At 40.8% G+C, this 16,276-nt stretch overlaps 1 protein-coding gene across 4 annotated transcripts in view; it reads right to left on the minus strand.

The window, feature by feature from the left end:
- CCDC175 (coiled-coil domain containing 175) overlaps positions 1-16,276 on the minus strand; it is a 71,030-nt gene that overhangs the window by 30,401 nt on the left and 24,353 nt on the right. For all 4 annotated transcript variants that reach the window (XM_077768844.1, XM_077768835.1, XM_077768853.1 and 1 more), the window contains 6 exons: positions 14,679-14,815; positions 12,144-12,254; positions 9,534-9,605; positions 8,383-8,518; positions 7,414-7,545; positions 1,834-1,972 (listed from right to left, as the gene is read on the minus strand). In XM_077768844.1, coding sequence (XP_077624970.1) covers positions 1,834-1,972; positions 7,414-7,545; positions 8,383-8,518; positions 9,534-9,605; positions 12,144-12,254; positions 14,679-14,815 — 727 coding nt within the window. The remainder of the gene's footprint in view (positions 1-1,833; positions 1,973-7,413; positions 7,546-8,382; positions 8,519-9,533; positions 9,606-12,143; positions 12,255-14,678; positions 14,816-16,276) is intronic.

Consider the following 16,276-nt stretch of genomic DNA (forward strand, 5'->3'; position numbering starts at 1 on the left):
TCTCTGGAGAGCATTGCTATTATGTTCCCTTTTCTACCTTTCTCTTGGCTTTCTCTCTTTTCTCTATGTTCTTTAGTGTTTTCTCTTTTCTTTGTCTTAAGAGAATCAGCACTTGCAATATATGGAAATATATTGCTTATTTTCAAACTAATGTTTCTTATATCCTCCATCTTCATGTAAGAAGGGATGGAAAGAAGGTTGGGAGAATAGAAAATTGAGGATGGAGCACATATGTTTCATTACTCTTCGTAAAAGTAGCAAAAGACCAAGAAAATCTGAGTTGACTAAATGAGAATCTGAGGAATGGCAACCAGACGAATCATCCGAGGTACTCATAATCTTATATTCTCAAAAAACCACTTTCCTTGGCAATTACTATTCACTTTTATTTTTGAGAGAGTATATGCATGTGTGTGCATGCTCACAAGCAGGAGAGAGGGAGAGGGGGAGAGAGAATCTCAAGCAGGCTCCATGCTCCGCACTCAGCCCCACTTGGGGCTCTGTCTCATGACCGTGAGATCATGACCTGGGCTAATGTCAAGAGTCAGACACTTATAGTCAGAGAAAGACAAATATCATATGACTTCACTCATATGAGGACTTTAAGATACAAAACAGATGAACATAAGGGAAGGGAAGCAAAAAGAATACAAAAACAGGGAGGGGGACTAAACATAAGAGACTCTCAAATACGGAGAACACACAGAGGGTAACTGGAAGGGTTGTGGGAGGGGGGATGGGCTAAATGGGTCAGGGCCATTAAGGAATCTACTTCTGAAATCATTGTTGCACTATATGCTAACTTGGATGTAAATTTTAAAAAATAATAAATAAAATTTTTTAAAAAAAGTCAAACTCTTAACCAACTGAGCCACCCAGGTGGCCCCACCACTATTCACTTTTAAATACTTGTTTTACATTTCAACATATTGGGTTTCTATATGATTCTATCTTTTTGACACAGACTATTTTGATTTTTCTCCCTATATTCATCTTTGCCAGCTGTTTATTCCCATCACAGTGCACACTTTTTGGCTCCCATTCTAGTCCTTTCTGTAACTTTTGATCCTGGCCTTCTGGTTCCTGTGTTACTTCTTCCATCATATAGAAAACAGAAATTCTGGAAGCCTTTCTGCTTAACAACCATTTGGGACTTGTTGGTTAATGATACTCTGCTCCCCAAATGCAAGACAAAGCTCACACTCCAGGGATGATTCTGGATCTATGGACTTTTGGGTGCAGAGTTAGACAATTACATCCTGTTTTTCTGGAGAAAATAAGCATTTTTATATTAAATACACTTGTCCATGTAGCAAAATGTAAAATAAGCATCCTTTCAGACACATTTCACACCCTTTATAAAGCCTCCATATCTAAGACAAACTCATATATCTTTGCCTTAGGGTGAGTTAGTAGGAAAAAAATCTGAGAAGTACCTACATGATAAATGGTTAAAGTCATAGCTGGAACAAGACAGAATATTCAAATTCATGTTAAGAAACAGAAAAAAAATTCCACATAGTAGCAGATAAAGGAGCTATTTCTACCTTTACCAAGTATAGAGAGAAACCACATTACATAGTTGCTACTAACTCTTAATTTTAAAGTCTTTAAAAGAGAAAAGGAAAAATTTGACCAGAGCAACACCAAGGCTGTGGTATAAAGGAGAAGAAAAATTAGTAGATGAGGCAATAACTAGAGAAGAAACAGTTGATGGGAAAAACGTATAGAATTTCAACATTGGCTCGTGATTGATGACTTACTATGTGTTAGGAGACAGCAGTGAAATCCTTACCTGGGCTTAACGTCAATTACTGAGAGCTTCATACATACCTGTAATAAAATTAATGAGCTCTTCAAATTTTCCAGTTTTGTTCACATACTCATCTTCTGCCACTTGAAGTTGTGGAAGACACTCAACTAGTTCATCTTCCTGTATTTTGTTACTTTGTGTTTCGGCAGCAAATCTTTGCTTTAAAGAAAATAAAGCTAATCATGAAGCAGGATTTTAAGGAATTGACGCAATGTACACTCCAGAGTAGAATATAAGTTCTTTGAGAGGAAGAGCCCTATGTTAGTGTCCTCTTATCATGAGGTGCGTAGAAAGGCATCTGCCACATACTCGGTATTTGAAAAATATTTGTGGGCTGATTCACAGAGTGAATAGATCTGGCTATCTATTAAATAAGGAGATTAGATTCAATAGTCTCTCCAAAGAACCCTTCAGTTCTCTAGCTCTACTTCTATGATTCCATTAATGCTACAAAATATGTACCCTAAACACCTATTTGAGAAAAATCTCTTGAGCATATTGGACAGAAAACAAAAACAAAAACAAAAACCAGGCAGCAATGGGGTGCACGGGTGGCTCAGTTGGTTAAATGATGTCACAGTTTGTGAGTTCAAACCTGTGTTGGGCTTTGCACTGACAGTGTGGAACCTGCTTGGGATTCTCTTTCTTCCTCTCTCTTTGCCCCTCCCTCTTCTTCTCCCTCTCTCTCTCAAAAAAAAAAAAAAAAAAAAGGCAGCATAACAAAATATACACAAGTCCTAAGAAATGTGGATTTAAGTGAGAAATGGGGAGGGGGTAGAAATAATTGGATATATTATTACAATAAATGGGCAAAAGGTCCCCAAAACAAAACATGAAGATGCCTGCTTAATTATCCAGGTTTTATTTAGTTGGACCTTTCTTAGAAAGTCAGGATGGAGTTAAAATGGTGATAAAGCAGAGACAGCCAGCTGATATTTACTATCCATTCTCCTATCCTTCAATGTCATGACTCCTCAGTTCTAGCTCAGCATACGGCTGCCAGCTGGACTCATTTCTCAGCTCTCCCTGCAAGTGCGGGGAGCTAATGCAGTCCTCCACCTGCAACAGGAAGCGGTATGTGTGCCCTGGGTCCTTCCCTCCTTCCCCTGGCTGGAAAAGAAGGAGAATGGAAACTGCCACTTGGATCTGCAGAGGTTAGTCTGGTGCTGAGGATGGCAGTTGCCCTTCCAACCCTGGGCCCCTTCCCTTTGGCCTGTAATAGGAAAGAGAAATAAACATGTCTCTCAACTAGATCCTCAGACTCTAAGATTTGAATAGTACATCCATACTTGACCCAATTTTATTTTTTTTTACAAATAGTTTATTGTCAAATTAGTTTCCACATAACACCCAGTGCTCATCCCCACAAGTGCCCTCCTCCATGCCCATCCCTCNTCCCTGACAAGGAACCATACTGTTATTTCATGCTTTGAGGGAGGGTTTGGGTACCAGATGCTGCTGCATCTCGGGCAAGTTGGTGTCTGTCTCCTGGCTCAAGCAGGCAGGCCCACAGCTTCTTCAACGCCTTTAGGAGTCCCTGATTCCTGAGCCACATGCACACTTAGCTCAGGGATAATGGGCTCAGGCTTTTGCTGCAACCCCTTGGAACTGGAGCCTTGGAAAAGAGAAAGACTGACGCAGGTCCCATCCCTGCTCATCAGGATGAGTTCCAGCTCATCCTATGACTTCCTGTCCATCTCTCCTTCCCAACTGCCTGTCCTGCAGCCTTCAGGCCCAGCTCCAGGTGGAAAGCTGACAGCCTCTCTCGACTGCTGTAACCAGCTCCCATAACTGCAGAAGGTCAAATCCTTTAAGAAACCCCATTTTCTGGTGGCTCTGCTTCTCTGACTGAGCCCTGTCAGATATAGGTCTGTAGGACCCAGCAGATCCAATTCATGCTCAATGTGTCAGCACTAGGTCAGAATGATCTAGAAGACTGTGGCAAGCTCCAGTAGGAGAACTGTAGCCGAGGCCCCCAGGTATTGAAGCCAAGTCTAGAGAGGACTTAGTCACAGCACTGCCTGGGAGAAAACACCTCCAGAGATTTGGAAATTTATATTCTGAACCAGTGACTAATATTCCGGACTGTTTTCCTCAGACAAAAATATGGGTCAGGGGTCCAAGTGGTAGTGGGATTTAATTTACTATTAAATCTCATGATTTTGTTTTCCCTCCTTGTGAATTTGGACTCTGTTCATTTAGACATTGTGCCACTGGTGAGAAGAATGATTCTACCAAGGGAATAATAATGGTTCCATAAACCAAAATTGGAGAATGCTTCTTCCCCATTTTGGGCCCCTCATGCCATTGAACCAATTGCAGAAATGGGTTTCCAATATGCTCCAGGTTATTGATGAGGATTACCAAGGGGAATAGGGGTTGTTGCTTTATGATAAGGGCACATAGGCTGCTATCTATCCATGCCTTTGTGTGAATTAGACACAGGTGGACACAGCTCTGCAGCGGACACACAGCCCTGTAAGTGGGGTGGACACTGGAAGACTGTTTACTTATCTTACTTAATTGCATTGTTTAAGCTCAAGTGCAATATTACGTAGTGTCCTTATCCTATTCCTGACTTTATTGCCTCCACTGGTTTGCCATCAAGTATGATAGTAAACTCTGTCAGTTCTCTTTCAAGAAATACCTGAAATGCTGACCACCTACTTCTAACCACCTCTGGATCAAGCTTCTGAACCACTTGAAATACCGCTCTTGCTTTTTTTTTGCTTTTTTTTTTTTTAATGTTTTATTTATTTCTGAGAGAGAGAGAGAGCGAGCGAGCGAGCATGAGCAGGGGAGGATCAGAGAGAGGGAGACACAGAACCTGAAACAGTCTCCAGGCCCTGAGCTGGCAGCACAGGGCCAGACATGGGGCTCAAACCCACAAACCGCGAGATCGTGACCTGAGCCGAAGTTGGATGCTCAACCGACTGAGCCACCCAGGCGCCCCTGCTCTCACTTCTTAATTGGTCTTCCTGCACCCACCATTGCTCTCCTAAATTCTACTCAGCTAGAGTGATCCTATTTAAATGAAAATCAGATTATTTCAGCGCTTCACTCTTATCAGGAACCTTACCTTCTCAGCCCAGGCAGAGCAAAAACAAAGTACTCACAATCGCCTATAAGGTGGCAGACCCAGGGATGCCCCTCTTGGATTTTTCCTCACGGAAGGATTCACTCACTGCCTTGTGGCGAGGGGAGTGGTCAGCTGCCAGCCTCCAGTGGCCGGCTCCTTCAGAGACTTCTCAGTTATCTATTGAAGATCATGCTCTTCGGGCGGGGGGTCCCCCAATCAACTGAGCAAGGAGGTAGTGCAAGGGGGCAGCCATTTCTGCCCAAGGCAAGGCTTTGCTACTGGACAATCCTTGCTCAGAAGCTCCCCAGAGATAGTTTGCGGGTTACATAATGGCCTGATGGCTTCCCCTGCGCGGTTCTTTCATAGGCATATCCCTAATAAACCTCCCGTACACCTCATTGTCCCAGCATCTCTTTCCAGAAGAAGATGGGTCACTCTCCCTCCTATCTGCTCCAGCCACACTGCCTCCTTGCTATTCCTCAGATAGGACAGTCCTGCCTCTCTGCCTTTCCTGTTTGGCGCACCCTCTGCCCTTCAGGATTCTACCCTTCCTTCTCTGACGATCCTCTTTAACGGGGCACACAGCCCGCATCACATACACTTGCCCCATCCCGAGTCCCTGCTCTATTTTTCTCCGTAGCGTTTCTCACTTTTGGATATACTAAAGGTTCCACTTGTTTACCTTGTTTATTTTCAATCTCCCTCCACTAGGATATAAGCACCATAAGTGCACAGGGTTTTGTTTTTGTTTTTTTTGTCTGTTTCTTCTTTTTGTTTTTCAGCATCTAGAAGAATACTAGGCACCCAGACAGATGGCATCCAACAGAAAAAGGCTTCCCACCCTGACCCCTTTCCCTTCTGTTTCTTCTCATTTTGTCTGAATTTGGGCAATGTTTTCTTTCCCTTGTTTGTTCCCTGAGTTGTGCCAGTTTCCATTTCACCTCTTCCCAGTTCTGGCCGTTCCCTTTGGACGCTCTTGCCTGAGTTCCTGTATTTCTATACTGCTGATCTTCCTTGGCACCTGTACGAAACTACAATATATATAGATTTTAATTTACAGAGGGATGCTTGACCACAGTCTTCATCTGTTCCAACACCATCATTCTGAGTATTCTTCAGTTGTCGGAAAGTTTTGTTTCCCCTTTCATGTATTTTTTAATAGATTTTTAAAAGTATTTTTATTATTTTTTATGAATACTTTTTAAAACTTTTATTTATTTTAGAGAGGGAGAGGGTCAGTGGGGGTTTGGGGGGAGGCGGAGAGAGAGAAGGAGAGAGAGAGAATCCCAAGCAGGCCTCACACTGTCAGCACAGAGCCTCACTCAGGGCTCGAACCCACCACCAGGAGATGATGACCTGAGCTGAAATCAAGAGTCAGTCATTCAATCAACTGAGCCACCCAGCGCCCACCCACTTGTTTCTCTCCTGGTATTTTTGTGTGGAGGACATCGCTGCTCCTTTTCTGTTATTCATATTAGAAAGAACTGGCTCTTCTAGGACCAGTTATCTGTGGATGGGTTTCCGCAGGATGGGGGTTGGGGGGCGGGTTTGTGCCAGGAGGCATGGGCTTGGCCCAGGGCAAGATCTGAACTTTGACAAGTAAGGACTCGCTGCTCCCCTGCTACACAAAGGACTACTGTTTTCAAATAAAGCCCCTCTTTGATGCAGCCTTTCAGCTTCAGAACAAGTTCAGGAAGGCTTCTACCACCAACCCTTTTCTCTTCATTCCAATACCAATGGAGGGCTCCAGGAAACACCCCCTTACCTGTCAAGGTAACATCAGCACCTTGAAGAGGTGTGTTTTCTGTTGTGTTTCCAGAGGGCTGCCATCTCCAGACCCTTGGGTACTTTCAGTGACTTTTCTCTCCACCTCTCCCAGCATCCATGCTCTGTTCCATCCTAGGGGGCTAGGGCAGCTCCCAGCTCAGCAGGACGCCCTATCTTTGGTGAGGATTGAGCGCGGCCTCTCCGCCTCCCTTGCCCTTTGCTGCTTTCCCCAGCCACTTTGGCGCCAGCTCTGCCTGCCTTCCTGCACCCCTTCCCTCATCCCCATGCGCTTTGCCAGCACTTCTACATAACTTGGAGTGTCTAATTTTCTTTTTTTTTAAGTGGAAAAAAAAATTTATGTTGCTCTTTTTTCAGGAACAAAAGAGTCATAAGGAAACTGTGGCCTTGCTCACACTGGAGGTTTTGCATTTAACTGCTTAGAATAGCATGAAATAAGGGCACCTGGGTGGCTCAGTCAGTTAGCCCTCTGTCTTCAGTTCAGATGGTGATCTCATGGCTTGTGAGTTCGAGCCTGGCATTGGGCTCAGTGCTGACAGCTCAGAGCCTGGAGCCTGCTTTGGATTCTGTCTCTCCCTCTCTCTCTGTCCCTCCCCCACACATTCTCTTATTCTCTCTCCTCCTCTCTCAAAAATGAAAAAACATTAAAACAATTTTTAAAAAAAATAGCATAAAATATACCCACTCCACCCATATGGCAATTTCAAATTATTCTTAGATGTAAAATAAAACTTACCTCATACTTGTTCAACTCTTTAATTAGCTTTTTTTCTTGGATAATAAATTCCTCCTCCCCTTGTTTTAATTCTAACGTAAGTTTTTCAATATCTGCCAAAAATTCAGTGATCTCCTTTTGTCTAAGATTGGTCTGATTTGAAAGCAAACAAATTGAAGATTTGTCATTTGCCCTGTGGCAATCAGCCTTACATTTTCAAACAGCCCAAAGTTAATATCTCTTTGCATGAGACGTGGCTCTGATTTCAGGTTATATATTTTCACAGCAACTACTCGAGAGAGGGAATGTATTTATTTATTTTCCCCTCCAGCAGTTAATTTATTCACCAAACAATATAATATCTATAAACTACACAAGGAAATGGGCAATGGGAATGGTGGAAGTTGGAGGGTGGGCGGAGGGTAAATATTAGTGCTGAATAATGATGTTTGGTTTCTTTTTTAGGAGAGCTTCCCTAAAAGTGAACCTCACGTAAGTTTCCAGTTACAAGTTTCAAAAGCATATTCTAGAGAGAAGTGCTACTGTTTGCCAAATCCCTTCAATTCATACACAGCAAATAGTAATTTAAGAAAGTTAAATAATTCACTCTAAACATAAGTCACCAGAAAGGAAAATATCTTTTAGTAAGATGAAGTTTAATTAAATACTGAAGGAGAATTACTGATATGCAATAATAATACTGACTCTATACTAATATGGAGTAATAATATTAAAGTCCCTTGAGGGACGCCTGGGTGGCTCAGTCGGTTGAGCGTCTGACTTCAGCTCATGTTATGATCTCACGGTCTGTGAGTTTGAGCCCCGTGTCAGGCCCTGTGCTGACAGCTCGGAGCCTGGAGCCTGCTTCAGATTCTGTGTCTCCCTTTCTTTCCACCCTTCCCCTACTCAAGCTGTTATCTCTGATTCTCTCTCAAAAATAAATAAACGTTAAAAAATTAAAAAAAAAAAAAAGTCCCTTGAGTTCCTTACCTCTTGCAATAATTCTGTGCGTCTAAATTCAGCAGTCTGTAGTTTATTGAAAATTTCTTCTACTTCAAACTTCAGCTGCCCTTTTAAACGTTCATGCTTTTTTTGCAAACAAGTTATCTTCCACTGAGTTATGATGCTAGAAATGAGAGCAGAAAGAATTCTCATGAAACTGATCTAACAGTTTACTGAAAAAATGGAGGAATTCCAAGCAAAACAAATCCTACTATGATCATATAAGATTATTTGAGGTACTGGCGATGCGGACCACGCACATTAGCTGAAAAAATTAGACAAAGTGATAACTGCTTCAGTGCTGGCCAGCTTCACAAGCTGCTTCATTGCAACAGGCTGTGTCGGTATGTCCGCTGGGACCGTGGACAAACCACATTTGGCAGCTCACCTCCTTTAGGTGAAGGATAGACAAGGGATAGCAGAGATAGCAGTCAAATTCCCTCCCAGTGTGCCAAATTTCCACCTTCTGGGTTTTCAAATTTTTCTCTCGACCACAACATTAAAACGCGGCATTGGAGAATGGGAGAGATGTGCCTTTGGAGTCTTACAAATGATATTACAGACCATGACAACAACAATAAAATACAGCTGAGATTTTGCAAATCTTTCCTAGGTGCCAGGAGGTCATCTAAATACATCTCATTTGCCATTCATGATGACTTCATAGGGTGGGTGCTACTATCATTGGCCACTTTATAGGGATGGGAGCAAAGAGAGATTATTAAATAACGTGGCCTCAGTCACAGAGCTAGTCAGCAACAGAGCAACCAAAGTAGCGTGTGTTTGGAGCCCATATGTTTATCCATGCTTCTGTGTCACTGCACATCACCTTCCCCGCTGGTCCGCACAAAAGCCTGGTGAGCAAAAGGCAGTGCAAGAATCTTGACAATTTTGTTCTTCAGTGAGCTCTTTCGATTGAAATGGAAAACTTTGGTTCTGTTCAATGCCCTCAAATCAAACTAACAAACATAACTAGATCTGAGAGATGTCACCCAATTTAATTTAGGAAAATAATTTCCTTGGACTCTAGCAAGTAACAAGTACTTGGATTTCCTAATTTGAGGCACTACTCATTAAGATAATATATACTATTCATAATACAAATGAAATTTTTTTTGTTTTTGTTTTTGTTTTTTTACCATCTCTGACTTTCTCTTTCCAGGTTATCACTCAGGATTTCTATTTGTCTCTGATATACGTCCTTGGTTGCTCTAAAAACAGGAAAATATACATTGAGTTTGGCATTTGTGGAAGCTAGTAGAATATACAAGTGACGTTATGTATAATTCTTACATACAATAAGACTACCATCTAATTGGGAGACAAATCAAACCTAGTGTAACAACTAACGGTACTGGTAGACTTAGAGAAGGACAATTATAATTTTGTGCAAGTGTACACTGATTTGGCAAGGATTGTAGGAGACCTAAGGGAAAGGAGGAACAGATTCGGCGNAAGGGACATTGGAGGTTAACATTTAACAGAGGGAAGAACAAAGATCGCCAGAATGGAGGTGCGATCTCATCATGGGAAGGACATCATCATTTGCAAAGACATGGAAAAGGAGCAGCAAGTCAAGACTTAGGACTAACACAGACTTGCTGCTGACAGACGACATAAAGGGAAGTAACACAGTGACATAGGAGGGGTAAAGGTCAATAAATTGGTGAGGAACTTTGAATTCCTGACTGAGTCCTGATTTGATGCAATGTATAATTCAGAAAGCCAATAAAGATTTTTGTACCAGGGGTAAGTAGTAATTAAAGATGGAAGGTTTTCTTGTGACTCTAGGATGGATGGAAACGTGAAGAATCTAGCATAGGTATTAGAAGACTTTATTATTTTTATTCTCCTTTTCTCTATTAAGTACTTCATTCGCAGAAATAAAAGTGAAATATGACTCTGTATCTTTTGAAAAATAGAAATATTCCGGGGCACCTGGGTGGCTCAGTTGGTTAAGTGCTCAACTTCATCTCAGGTCATGATCTCACGGTTTGTGAGTTCAAGCCCCACATCGGGCTCTGTGTTGACAACTCAGAGCCTGGAGCCTGCTTCAGATTCTATGTCTCACTCTCTCTCTCTGCTCCTCCCCCACTTGTGCTCTGTCTCTGTCTCTCAAAAATAAACAAAAACATTTAAAAAATTTAAAAAAGAAAAATGCAAGTATTCATAGCTAAAACAATACATAATGCTGTTAAACTAGAAACACAACTGGGTTCATGTTTTTTTTCCTCCATCTGAAATCACAGTGTGGGTTCTCAATCTTCTACCTCAATAAATCTATCACCCCACCCCCGAACTCTAAGATTGTTTCACGATGTGCCCCAGTCTCACTGATTTTATTTATTTATGTACTGAGTTCAATTCACAAAGGAGTTGAACTAGAGTGAAATAACAACAGCAATATAAAAACTCCTAAAGGAGAACCAATACTGGGTCATGAATGTGGCTCTAAGCGTCCCAGTGACCAGAGCAATGATGGCAAAATGATTGTAGAATCTGCGTTATTCATGTGGAAAACAAACCCCCGAACTCAACCCAATTGTATTTTCTTTCACAAGGAAGAGCTCATAGTTTCCCTTCAGAAACCAACGTGAAAAACAGATGTCGAGATATGTTATTCAACAGCGTAAGGACAAGCAACCTGCACATCCTGCTGTGATCTAGATTTCTGCTGACAGGAGTCAAATTTCACCTCCACTTGTCTTAGGTTACTTTCTCCACTGTCCTACACTCAAGTCATAAAGTATATTCAAATTATAAACATGAATTATAAAAATGCAACCCTCTTTGGTCCAGTAATTCAACTTTTAGGACCTTATTATAAAGAAATAGTTGTATAAGTGGACAAAGATATGTTAAGGGATGTTAACTTTGAAAAGCGCTTATAGTAGAGAAAACACAAAAACAAAAGTCCATCGGTAGGGCGCTGGGTAAATAAACCATAGCATATTCAGTAAAAGGAATATTAAGCAGTTAAAGAAAGAATAAAGAATGAGGTCCCATATACATATGAATTTTGCCCCCTCCTGAAATAGTTCTAAAATCAACAGATAAGTGTATAAAAATTAATACAAAGGATTTCCATATACTTTTCACCAATTTCTCCAAACGTTACCTTTTATCCTATTTGTTTTATCATTTTCCCAGGTATATTTTTCCAGCTTTTTATGGAGATAGAGTTGAAATATAATATTGTGTAAATTACCCAGATACAATTTTAAGTGGAAAAATTCCAGTTCTAGAAAAGAGAAACCCATTTTTGGATATATGTACACACTCCTATTACAGAAAGCAAGCCTAGCCAACTGTTAACAGTGAGATCTCTGTGGGGATACGGAAATTAGGGTCACTTTTACGCTTCTAAGCCACACATTTCTATATTTGATTTTTAAAATCATGTGCAGGCATTACTTATTTTAATCAGAAAAATCAAAATTAAAAATCAAAGTGATTTAGAATAGCAGAAATGAACACCATAGGGGTCAGTGTTGTAATAATGTTCAGGCACATTCTTGTCACTAGACTCCTAAGGGGTCCATTTCTCATGTCCAGAAGCTTGTCTAGAACTCCGGACCTATCTATCCTTTCAGTGATAATGATTCTTCTACACTGTAAAACAGAGACAGTGAACTATAAACCTCCTATTCTATAGGACATCAGAAACTGACAGATCTATAGTTACCATATATTTAAAAACAAATGCAGAAAAGAATGAAGATTAAACGTTTCAAAGGCAACAAACATACCGATAAAGGTCCTGGAGAGTGACAAGTCCTTCCTCCATATGTTTGATGTCTACTTTTCTTTGTGATAGGAAGTTTTCTTTCTGAGTAATAAATGCTATTTGCTTCTGATTTCTACCATGAAAAAACCAGAGTTAGCATTATGTCGAAAGGTGAAATCATCTTTTTAATTTTTTATTTATTTTTAATTTTTTTACATTTATTATTGAGAGAGAGAGAGAAAGAGAGAGACAAAGCATGAATGGGGGAGGGGCAGAGAGAGGAGGAGACATGGGGTCTGAAGCAAGGTCCAGGCTCTGAGCTGTCAGCACAGAGCTCATCACGGGGCACGGACACATGAACTGCGAGATCACCACCTGAGCCGAAGTCGGTTGCTCAACCGACTGAGCCACCCAGGCGCCCATGAAATCATCTCTTTTTAACTCCTCAGCATGAGTGGATATTGCAATCACAAATAAGAATATATAAAAGTAGTCTGCAAAGGTCAGTCCATCAACTATTTACTGAATAAATTAGGAAAAATAGAAACAAAGTCTTATTGCTAGTGGTGGTAAATTCTAAACTCAAGAAAATCCCTAAGCCACGGAAAGAGCCTGAATTGCTATAGTCACCATAAAACCACAAGAACAGTTCTGTCCCTAGCACTCTGTCCCTCTGAGCAGGGGTGTGTCTCTTTTAATGCACTTATCAATTCTACCATGTTCTTTTGTGAAAGGTGAAGGGGTCAGTTAGATCGACTTTAAATACTGGCTTTACCTCTTTCTAGAGTGTGACCTTGAAGAAAACTTCACCTGTAAATGAGTCTCAGTATCTCCATCCATAAAATAGGGATCATAACACCTATCTCAATAGGTGTAAGGATTAAATGAGATATAAAGTGCTCAAGCCAGTGTGTGGGACTCATGAGGCACTTCACAAAAAGTGGTTATAATTTGTCTCCAATTTGCAGAGAGAATAATAGGAAGTATACAATTTTGTTCTATGTCAGTATTTCCAGACATTGAGAAGGACATTCCTGTAACAGAAAGTGCTTTATATAAGTGTCTCATCTTCTTCAAAACTTCTATGGAGTGAACTGTGTTCAGTCCCTACAAATTTGTATGTTGAAGCCCTAACACCCAATATGATGGTATTTGAAGGTGAGGCTTTTGTGAAGTGATGAGGTCAGCTGATTAGATGAGATCCCAATGGAGAGGCTCCTTGTAAGAAGAGACACCAAAGAGTTTGTTTTCTCCCTATCTCTACCATGGAAAAACACAGTGAGAAGGCAGCCCTGTGCAAGCCAGGAAAAAGGGCTCTCACCAGAACCTGCCCATGCTGACACCCTGACACTGGATCTCCTTCCTCTAGAACTGTGAGAAATAAATTTCTGTAGTTCAAACCACCCAGTCCACGGTGCTTAGTTATGGCAGCCCAAGCTGAAGACAAAAACCAATAACAATACTAATTGTTTTAGTGTTACGATCATTTGTCATCAGCACATTTTAAGATTAAAACTGATCAACTTAGTACTGATCTGGGGAAAATTTTTATTGAAAGAACTACTAACAGCAGATTCTTGTAGGCTATTCAACTGAATGAGATACAATGATTATAACGACTCTCTGTAGCTCACATGCTGCAATGACCATAATCTCAGTTTCACCTAAGTGTGCCTGGATACCGTAATTCCACTTCTGTGTGATCTAACTTTGTCTGTAGTAAGGGATCATTACTTACCAAATTCATGCTTGCAAGATGTTATTCTGTATTCATTAAGAAAAACTGGTGAATGCCCACCATCTGCTAAGCAATGTACAAGGTCCTGGGGATATAGCACTGAGTAAGGCAGAACAACTACCCTGATCTGTTTGTAGTTCACTGGAAACAAGAGATTCATACAATGCAGTGGCTGATGAAAAGGAATGGCATCAGAGGAATGTTTCAGAAGGATCATTTGGTGGAAGGAAGGTGAACAAGTTAAGGGTGGTAAAGCAGGAAGTGGAAAGAACTTCTGAGGGATGGATGAGCCAGAGCAAAGAAGCTGAAAGAGGTGACAAGAATGGAGTTGGGGAGAAGAATGGGATATAGTTGAGAAATATCTAAGGAGTGGAATTGACAAGCTTTGTGCCTGAATGGGATCCAATGGGTAGTAAAAGATAGGAATTTCCTCGAATAACTTCCCAGTCTCTGGGCTAGGGGACTGTGTCAATGACCAAACCCTTCATAGAGTTAGGGAAGAGATGGGCAGAGCCAGTTTCTCTAAACAGTCTCATGGGGTAAAAGCAGGATTATTTTTTTCAAAAATCTGATTTAGAAGTAAATATAATGCACATGGTATCTGTGGATTTGATCGGACCCATATGAGGAAAGCATTACTCAGTACATATAGAGGTAGATTAGGAGTGTGCTTATTTTGGAGTAAATAATATTTCATTGTTGTCAATAGATTTTAAAACTAGGATAAGTTTAAGTAGAGAGTCACCATTTAGATGGCAAGGAAAGCGCCCCATAACCATGACGTGTTGATTCATGTACAGATCATGGACAGAAACATACTCATCATCAATTTTCTGTTTCTGCACAAAAACTTTATCCTCCTCACTTAAGACAATCTTATATTGTCTGGTAAGAGTATTCAATTTCTCCTGTAGATCTTTGTTCTCTAAATGACTTTTGTGTAGTTTTTCAGCCATCTAGGAAAAAAAAAGCAATTAGAGGATTTGTTTCACGTTTCCTTTGATGGGAGTTAGTCATATGGCAACTCTAGAGCACTGGGTATGTTACTTAGTACACAATGAGTATGCCGTAAATGTTAAATGATTTAATTCTATATCAAATATGTAGTTATACATTTTGGCACCTCTCCTATAAATTATGACAAAAGTGTAGAAAGGAAGTAGACACTGATACAAACAACACAGAGTAATCATTCATATTGAAATAAGAATTGGGGTTAATGAACTGAGATCATTCAACAGGATCTGTAAGTCCTTTTCCCAGAAGATAAACTACACTAGGGGAAAGAAAATGTAGGGGCACCTGGGTGGCTCAGTTGGTTAGGTGTCTGACTTCGGCTCAGGTCATGATCTCACGCTTTGTGGGTTCAAGCCCCTCATCGGGCTCTGTGCTGACAGCTTGCTCAGAGCCTGGAGCCTGCTTTGGATTCTGTGTCTTCTTCTCCCTGCCTCTCCCTGATTCGTACTCTGTCTCTCCCTCTCAAAAATAAATAAAAAGTGTTTAAAAGAAAAAGAAAATGTAACACCAACAAAAGCTCTTTCTCAAGACCTCTTTGATGAGATACTATGCCTGTTTCTTGTTAAATATTTCTATTCAAGGACAAAACTAATGCTTATTAGTGAACTTTGTATTTAAGAAATTTGTATTTAAGATGTCTCTATTGAATTGCTTCAAATGAAGTAAGAAAGTTATGTTTAGGAGTGATAGGCTGAGTAGTTCAAAATAACCTTTTGGCTGAGGATCACTAGAATAACTGGACCAAAATATATCTTAGAAGTGTTGAAGAACTGGGGCGCCTTGGGGGCTCAATTGGTTAAGTGCCAGTCTTCAGCTCAGGTCATGATCTTGCAGTCTGTGGGTTTCGTGGTCTGTGCTGACAGCTCAGAGCCTGGAGCCTGCTTTGGATTCTGTGTCTCCCTCTATCTCTGCCCCTTCCCCACTCACACTTTGTCTCCCTCTCAAAAATAATAAACATTTAAAAACTTTTTTTAAGTGTTGAAGAACTAATAAGATAATGATTAATTCTATAAGGAATCAAGAATCCAGAGTAGAGGGCCCCAGGGTGGCTTAGTTGGTTAAGCATCTGAATCTTGATTTCAGCTCAGGTCATGATCCCACAGTCATGGTATAGAGCCCCACATTAATTGGGCTCTGCACTAGGTATAAAGCTCGCTTAGGATTCTCTCTCCTTGTCCCTCTGGCACCTCCTCTGCTCTCTCTCTTGCTCTCAAAAAAAAAAAAAAAAATCCACAGTAGTAAATCTAGCACTGAAAACTCCTTTTATCCTGAGGACATTGACAGAAATGGAATTTTAGTTCTCTTACCAGACAAGAGGGACAAAAAGCAACACTTAGAGTTCACCCAGGTATTGAGTCTAATAAAGCTTCCACTACTTTAGCCTGGGATCCCAAAAAGCT

Source organism: Crocuta crocuta, unplaced genomic scaffold, assembly GCF_008692635.1.
Source record: "Crocuta crocuta isolate KB4526 unplaced genomic scaffold, BGI_CrCroc_1.0 scaffold10, whole genome shotgun sequence".
Taxonomy (NCBI): domain Eukaryota; kingdom Metazoa; phylum Chordata; class Mammalia; order Carnivora; family Hyaenidae; genus Crocuta; species Crocuta crocuta.